General features: G+C 44.3%; 1 protein-coding gene across 1 annotated transcript; it reads left to right on the top strand.

The window, feature by feature from the left end:
* The first annotated feature begins 3,983 nt into the window (after positions 1-3,983).
* LOC120705537 (indole-3-pyruvate monooxygenase YUCCA4-like) lies at positions 3,984-7,615 on the top strand. Its single transcript, XM_039989926.1, has 4 exons — positions 3,984-5,119; positions 6,429-6,677; positions 6,782-6,904; positions 7,010-7,615. The coding sequence occupies exons 1-4, from the start codon at positions 4,358-4,360 to the stop codon at positions 7,199-7,201; spliced, it is 1,326 nt and encodes a 441-aa protein (XP_039845860.1). The 5' UTR covers positions 3,984-4,357; the 3' UTR covers positions 7,202-7,615.
* Positions 7,616-8,309: the final 694 nt, after the last annotated feature.

Raw genomic sequence — 8,309 nt, 5'->3', positions numbered from 1 at the left:
GCGGACAGTCCGCTAGTCACCCTACCCGACCCATAGCGTTTCTGGACACTTTTCAGCCTTCCAAAAATTTGTGAGGCGGACGGTCTCCCCCCTAGGGGTGGACGGTCCGCAGGTCATTTTTCAGCCTTACTCAGAAATACCCAGAAACCATGTTTTTGGCCCAGAATGGTCTGCGGTTGGCCGGCGGACGGTCCGCCAAATGGTCCGCCGTTTAGAGCTAGATGGTCCGTATTTGATTGTTCTTTACCCTTACACTTAGCTATGATTAATCCACATATGTACTACATGTCTAGCCTCTTTTATCATAGTTTTATAATATTAAATCATGCCTTCTCATGTCATTTGCATACCATTGCAATCATTCATGGCATATTTATTTATCAAGCATCATTGCACTCATGTAGAGACTATGACGCCGGAGCAAGTGGAGGGTGAGCCGGAGATCGTTGGCGACGACACTTCCGTTGAGACTCAAGGTAGGCACCTAAGCATTCTTACACCCTATTTTAGATCAATGAAGTATATGTGTCTTGTTTGCGCATGAGTTACTATATATATCATTGATTGCTTAGAACCTATTTGATGCATTACCAACCTTGATTAGGTTACCATCTTTAGATGAGTATGCTTGAATAGGTGTCACGAACTATATGCTTAGTCATGCTTAGCTACGGTACAAGCCGAGATGTGGCAAGGTCACCACCACTCGCGAGATATAGGGTGTATGTTTAATTTCACATGATTAGTCAAGAATGGATAAAAGTTGAGCAACTATGAAGGATGATTCGGACTTGGGCAAGTATGGTAGGGCCATTTTGGGATGGAGCTCAAATGGTTAGACATGCTTGAGTTGATTAAGGACCGATGCGTAATCGCTTTGATACTTGAGCATCTTTCCGTACAAACCACATACTTTATAATGGGATGATAAGCCAATTAGCACGAGTCACACCTTGCCTTGATTGGATTCGGTGCGAGTTGTGATGGAGTGTGATCGGCGGGTCCAGTGCACTTGTCCTTCCCGACCGTTCGCTCATAGCCGGTTGTGTTTGTGTGAAAGGTTGAGGCATGAATCAACACTTATCCTTGGCCGTGGGTATGGTCGTTGGTCTTGTTTTTGTAACGAACATGGTACCATTTATGCCATTTCGAGTGATTTTGGTGATCGAATGACAACGCAATCAATGGGACTAATGGTATTGTTAAGTGAACATTTCTAAATCCCAGGGATGAAGTAAAAAGGCCATGCAATCCAAAACATGAAGAAAGAACTCAAAGAAACACTGAATTGGCCGAGTTCTACAGAAATCAGTAGCACCGGTTGAACCGATGCCTAAGCATCGGTGCATCCGATGGTTGTCGGAAGATGACGCCCTGGTGTTTGTAAGGCGCCGGTTGAACCGACGGCATCACAATAAGCATCAGTGCATTGGGCATACTGTGTTCCAGAGACGATGTCAAGCGCCCAGGAGAAGATCCTTCAGCACCGGATGAACCGGCGATGCATCGGAGCAAAGCACCAGTGTAATGACATCAGCAGAAGAGAAGAAGGCCAACGGCTACGTTGAGTGCTGTGAGTGACCGGTTTAACCGACGGGCAAGCATCGGTTCAACCGGTGATCACTGTGTCAGCTGTCAGGAGTTCAACGGCTACTTCAGGTCTTAGAGTGACTGGATGAACCGACGCTACCAGCAGGGGTAGCGTCGGTTCATCCGATGATACGAAGATTTCTGCTGAACCGTTGGAGCAATGGCTACAAGACTTGGTGGCCTATATATACGCTTCACCCCGGCCATTTGAAGATTGCTGGAGTCCCAAGACACCTAATACACATCCAAGAACACCTCCAAGCCATACAAGAGCTCATTGATCATATCCTTAGCTTTTAGCACTAGCTTTGTAAAGTGGAGTGCTAGATTAGCTCTTAGTGAGTGTGATTGTAAGGCCTTGAGCCTTTGTGCTGTGGTTCTCTAGCGAACCAAAACAAGAGCTTGGTGCACCGGCACCTTGGAGCCTTGAAGGCTCGCCGGCAACGTCATCGACCCTCCGACTTGGTGTGGAGCGGCGACGACACTTTGTGCGGGGGACGTGGAGACCCCCATCCTTTGTGGAGAAGCTCCTTAGTGGAACCCGGGGCCAAGGTGACCGTGATTGTATTCACGGAAGAGACTTGGTGGCCGAGTATCAATACTCTTAGTGAGTGCTACAACAACGTGGATGTAGGTGTGCCTTTGTGGCTAACCGAACCACGGGATAAACACCCACGTTAAGAGTTTGCTATCTCCTATCCCGCTCCTTAAGCTTCCGCATTTCATACTAGCAATTTGTATGCCTTTACTTTCATAGAGTAGTCTCTTGATAGGAAAGGCTATAGTTTGCTAAACTCTTTTGGGATAGGGGTTTCACACTAGAACAACCATAGTTGCACATCTAGATAGCTTGTTTTAGTTTAAATTTTGTGCAAACTAGTTGGAGCCATAGGTCTAAGTTTTTTAGAGAGCCTAATTCACCCCCTCCCCTCTTAGGCTAGAGCACCCGAGCCTTTCAGTTTTCGTGTGAAAAAAGTTGTATACCCCTGCATAGTTTTTGATCTATTGTAATAGCCGCGCTCTCGGTCATTAAGCACACTCTTGTACTTTGACTTTAACGTAGAGTTACCGAGGAAGTTCATGGAAGATTGAGCTATGGTTCATGATCGCTTTACTTATGCAATTGTATTGATGTATGTGTAGAGATCATAGATGATATGTCTTTTGCTTAATATAACTTGATCAAAGTAGATGCTCTTTATGCGAAATTAATTACCATGACCTATCCTTGCTACTAACCAAATGTATTCTCCTTGAGGTCGGGCAAGTATATACCCATATTAAATAAGCCATGCGAGTACCCTTTGTACTCATGGTGCTATCGTTAAAGTTGTTGCAGGTGAGGCACAGTCGGAGGCCGTCTTTGGATACTTCTACCCCGCAGACGGAGGTGCGGGTGAGGAGTAGATGGCCGGTGGCTATTGGAAGGGCACTATCAGCATATAGTGTTAACCTTCTTATTTTATACTATATATGGAATGAGCGCGACGTAGAACTTTCCGCTGCAAAACTCTAAGACTTGATGTCTTGTACCAAACCTCTTTTATGTAATCTAAACTCTATATACGGTTGTGCTTATGTGATGGTGTCCACATGTTGTGCAAGTGGAGTGTGTTTAAATCCTGGGCAGTGCTCATGACAAATTCCAAAGATTACCGGGGTTGGCCCTTTTTAATCTAGTCAATCAATGGACGATGACTTGATTAAACAGGATCAACTTGGGCTGGTTCCTCACAGTGACTTTATAAAATGAATGAAATAATCATTTATTTTACTTTGATTTGTGATTATGGAAGGTTCTCGGCATGCAATGCAATGAAAGGTGGCTTCATTAATTTTTTGAGTGTGGGAAGAAGACACAATTACCATATCATGCATGTATATATAATAGGACTAGAGTTTTTCTTTGTCAATAATGCATGCTACTAGCTACTCTGCAGATCTTCCTTTAAAAAAAAAGCTACTCTGCAAATCTAAAAAAAAAGAAGCTACTCAGCAAAAAAAAAAATGTATGCATGCATGCTAGATATAGTAAACATATAGATAAACTAATTGACAACCGTAAAAACAAACACAGTAAGTATATCCTGTGCATCTTTGCGAATAATGCGGGGGTTGCTGTGGATAAGCCCGTCCTATCCGTTTGAAGAGGCTAAATATAACGGAGGATGCCGAAGGCAGGGAGCTCGTGTTGATTCACCATGGCCGCTCGTTGCAAGGGCAGCAGAGGGCCGGGGGTGCGTGGGGGATCTTGGCAGTGTTGGCGGGCGTGCATGTGTCCTCGCCCTCCTCTTTCCTCGGCGGCAATATCCGGCCGGCATGGAATATATAATCAGATCAGATTCCAAAATCGGTTGGCTGGAACTGGAATATTAACCACCGCTCCCTACTCCCCTCCTTCCCGGCTAACCACTAGTGCGCGGGGATAACGAGGCTAGCTGCCGCTGCTGCATCCTCTTCCCTCCTTGGCTCATTGCTTGTATATATATAAGCGCGCGTCTCCTCCCTGTTGCGCTACTAGTCGCAGATCCCCTGTTGCTCTTCTCTTCTCTTCTCTGTCGTCGTCTACACATATACCAGGCCACCACCACTTTAATTTGCTCCATTGATCATCATATCGATCTACATATATGAGGGAGGAGGGATTGATTATTCTTGTGCTAATAGCCGTCTGATCATCATATCATCGGACAGGTTAATTCCGCCGCCGCCGCCGCCGCCGCCGCCGGCGGCCTGCTACCACCGTACCAGTATCGATCGACACGTCATGGACCGCTTCGCCGAGATCGAGGGGAAGAGGGCGCACGACCCGCTCTACAGCCCCCGCCGCGCCGCGCGGGCCACGGCCACCGGCTTCCCCGTCGGCGAGCACGGGGAGGTGTTCGCGGGCCCCCTGATCGTCGGCGCCGGCCCGGCGGGGCTGGCGGTCGCGGCCTGCCTCACCACGCGCAGCGTGCCGTACGTGCTGCTCGAGCGCCACGGCTGCATCGCCTCGCTCTGGCGCCACCGCACGTACCGCCGCCTCCGCCTGCACCTGCCCAAGCGCTACTGCGAGCTGCCGCTCCTGCCCTTCCCGGCCACCTACCCCGAGTACCCCACCAGGGAGCAGTTCCTCGACTACCTCGAGGAGTACCTCCGCCACTTCGGCATCCGCCCCTTCTTCCACCAGGAGGTCGTCAGCGCCGAGTTCGACGGTGAACTCTGGTGCGTGCGCACCAAGGAGGTCGTCACGGCCGCCATCGACGACGGCGGCCATGGTCAGCAGGAGGCCGTCCTCGCCACCGCCACCCGGGAGTACCGCTCTAAATGGCTCGTCGTCGCCACGGGCGAGAACGCCGAGCCCGTCCTGCCGGAGATCGACGGCATCGACGGCTTCAAGGGCCAGGTCATGCACTCGTGCGACTACCGCAGCGGCGAGCCCTACCAGGGCAGCAAGGTGCTCGTCGTCGGCTGCGGCAACTCCGGCATGGAGGTGTCCCTCGACCTCTCCAACCACAATGTGCACACCTCCATGGTTGTGCGTAACACGGTGCGTTCGTGCGTGACATTATATATATATATATATTTATTAATTTCTCGTAGAACTAACCAAGCTAATAGTAAGATCATCCGACGATCCATTAACAAGACAGCAGAGCTTAATTATTATCGATGGATATGATCATCTATCGTCTTCTCTGCTGACACCGATCTTCCATTTAATTTGTTTTCGCGCCCTGTTCCTGTTTAATTTGCGGCGATTTAATTTGGCGCCTTTTCATCTTTAATTGCTTTAATTTGCTGGTTGGTTCAGATGGAATAATGCATACATACATGCGGGTTTAATTAACTAATCGTTTGCGATCACTAGCGAACGAAACAATTCGAGTATTTCTTTTGCTAATACTAACATTAGCGAAAAGACGCACGCACAAACCAACAGATTCCATTGGTGCAACTTTTTCCCCGGCCGGCCCCTTTCTTTTTGTTCATGTCACAGCAATGCCGCAGCATGATTAATTAATAATAAAGCATGGATGCTATTATATTATTTATTAACTCTATAATGCGTGGTCTTAGTTGGCATCACCCCTGGTCTCACGTGTTCATACACTTGGATTCCCGAAGCACAATAGTTTTCTGGCTAGCAGCTAGCTTCTCATCTCACCGCATGTGTTAACCTTGCTTTTCTTTTTCGAGTAAAAAAGCACACACGAGCTAGATGCTAGAGCCCCTGGCAGCATGCCAAGAAAGAGGCCGTGATTCTCCAAGGAACTTTCTTGGGATTCATGAGCATGCGCTTGATCCTTTTCAAGGAATAGCAACAGGAAAAAAAAAACACCACCCTAGATTTTCTCCAAGACAGTTGTTTGCGTTTTCAAAACCACTACTTCCTTCTAGCTATATATGTTTTGTGTTCCCCCTTTTTTCTCTCTTATTGGAACGTGATTTACATACCATTACTAAAACTTCCTTGATGTCGATAAGCATATGCGTATGGAAGCTGCACCAAGTGTTGTTAGTTGCTGCTCCCACGCACTTTGCAAAGTTGTACTACAACCTAGCAAGCGCTATCTTACAACTAACACAATACCTACAAAAGGTAGGTTAGCTCCAAGTGTTTGGGCCCCGAAACTACCTTTATTTTCCTCCCTTTCGCTAAATTGTTTTTTTAACTTGCATCCATGTCATGGAACAAAACAAAAATAGGAACCACTTTGATTTGCTCCCCCTTTCGGTATTAGTTTATAGTATCCCAGATAGATGAACATTTCTCCAACTGATTGTAACTGTAATTGTTGCACTACCAACTATTATGACAAAGTATGAAACTGATGTATCTTTCACGATCTTTCCAGGTGCACGTTCTTCCAAGAGAGATTATGGGGCTCTCCACTTTTAGGTTGTCCCTGTGGCTTCTTATGTATTTGTCGGTCCAGACAGTGGATCGGCTCCTACTCCTGCTCACACGGGTTGTGCTAGGTGATACCGCACGCCTTGGCATTCCTCGACCTAGCATTGGCCCGATGGAGCTAAAGAAAACCTGCGGGAAGACGCCAGTGCTTGACGTGGGGACTATTGCCAAGATCAAGTCTGGAGACATCAAAGTAATTAATGAACCCTTATGATATATATAGATGTTGAAGTACTTATATAATAAATACCTTAATTGCTTAGCCTCATATTATTGTGTTTGTTGCACATTTGTCAGGTGCTCCCAGGACTACAAAGTTTCCATGAGCACGGTGTGGAGTTTACCGATGGCAAGACCGAAGATTTTGATGTTGTGATTCTTGCTACTGGTTACAAGAGCAATGTTCCTTATTGGTTGAAGGTATATCATATTATATAAAAATAATTTTTATAATCAATATTATTTTTATTTTGATGCAAACCATAGATGGATCATTGATCTGGTAATCTTTGATATTCTATGTAGGAGAATGAATTTTTCTCTGAGAAAGATGGATTTCCACGTAAACCGAATGAGTGGAAAGGAAAGAATGGCCTCTACGCTGCTGGATTCTCAAGACGTGGACTCCTCGGCGTGTCCATAGATGCCACGAAGATTGCAGATGACATTAAGCAGTATTGGAATGACATAGGGTATGAAAAGCACAAGACCAAATGATATCAAATTGGCTTATGGATGAGGCCAACCCCGTCTCGATTCAAAAATTTTGTGAATACGTGTACTAGTCTATTTACGTATCAATCTAACTGGTAGATACGCTAGGAGAAAAAAATACTAAAAGCTTATCTATCAGCATACTCAAATAGTTGAATTAGGCTAGTACATGTAGTATTTTTCCCCATTATTTCCATATTGTAAATAAATCAATTTAACCATTTCTCACCTTTTAGTTTTGCTAAACATTAGAGAGCCAACAAAATAGGACTTCAATCTGAGAGACTTGAGAGGGTTGATTTGTTTTTCCCTATTCATTTTTGAAAAGAATATTTCATTTTGGCAACTGATGTAAGTTGTTTTTGTAAGTGTTAAGGGTAATAGATAACATTTATCATTATTGTTTAGCCTCTCTGCCCCTCAATCCTCAACATATGTGATTGTATATTTGAATATTTAATTAAGAATGATTTAATTCCTTTTCGTGATTATTTATTGATTAGTTGCGAAAAAAGCACATTATACCAAAATTAGTTCTCTCCTTCGATAATGGATAAATAATAAATAAAAGTCATATCTTATGATTACACAGAATCGGTAAAAAATGGTACACTAAAGTAAAATAATATTCAAAAAGTTAGTGTGCATCTTTAAGGGTGAGTTACAATTTGTACATCGTAAGTCGATTATATATCATCATCCCCTAAACTTTTGCAAAGGATTAATGTTTTGCATAATATCTATGTCACTTTAGATCTATTAAAGTTATAGGAAACTTTGAAAATCAAACTTTGATTGGATGGGTGACAACCACACTCATTAGGCAATGCATCTTGGGGTATTAAAAAATATATAAAAAAGTACATGATTACTTTATCTAGAATTAGTTGAAGCAACATGCATGTCCATCCTTCTATAATTATACTTATTGTTGATATTTATTATACATATCTTGGATTGGTCTTGATATTTCCTTTATTAATGTTTATAATTATATTAGAATTATTTTAGATAAAAATTGCATTCTAAATTAGCATCACCATTTGTACATATATTGATATTGACATTTTGTAAGCGTCACAGAAAGGAGGAGGAAATATCGTACCACATA

Source organism: Panicum virgatum, chromosome 5K (genome assembly GCF_016808335.1).
Source record: "Panicum virgatum strain AP13 chromosome 5K, P.virgatum_v5, whole genome shotgun sequence".
Taxonomy (NCBI): domain Eukaryota; kingdom Viridiplantae; phylum Streptophyta; class Magnoliopsida; order Poales; family Poaceae; genus Panicum; species Panicum virgatum.
This window is presented reverse-complemented; position numbering and strand designations above follow the sequence as displayed.

Coding starts and splice junctions, on each gene's coding strand:
- LOC120705537 (XM_039989926.1), top strand. CDS start 4,358: ATGGACCGCTTCGCCGAGATCGAGGGGAAGAGGGCGCACGACCCGCTC. Junction 5,120..6,428: donor CCATGGTTGTGCGTAACACG/GTGCGTTCGTGC, acceptor CGATCTTTCCAG/GTGCACGTTCTTCCAAGAGA. Junction 6,905..7,009: donor ATGTTCCTTATTGGTTGAAG/GTATATCATATT, acceptor TATTCTATGTAG/GAGAATGAATTTTTCTCTGA.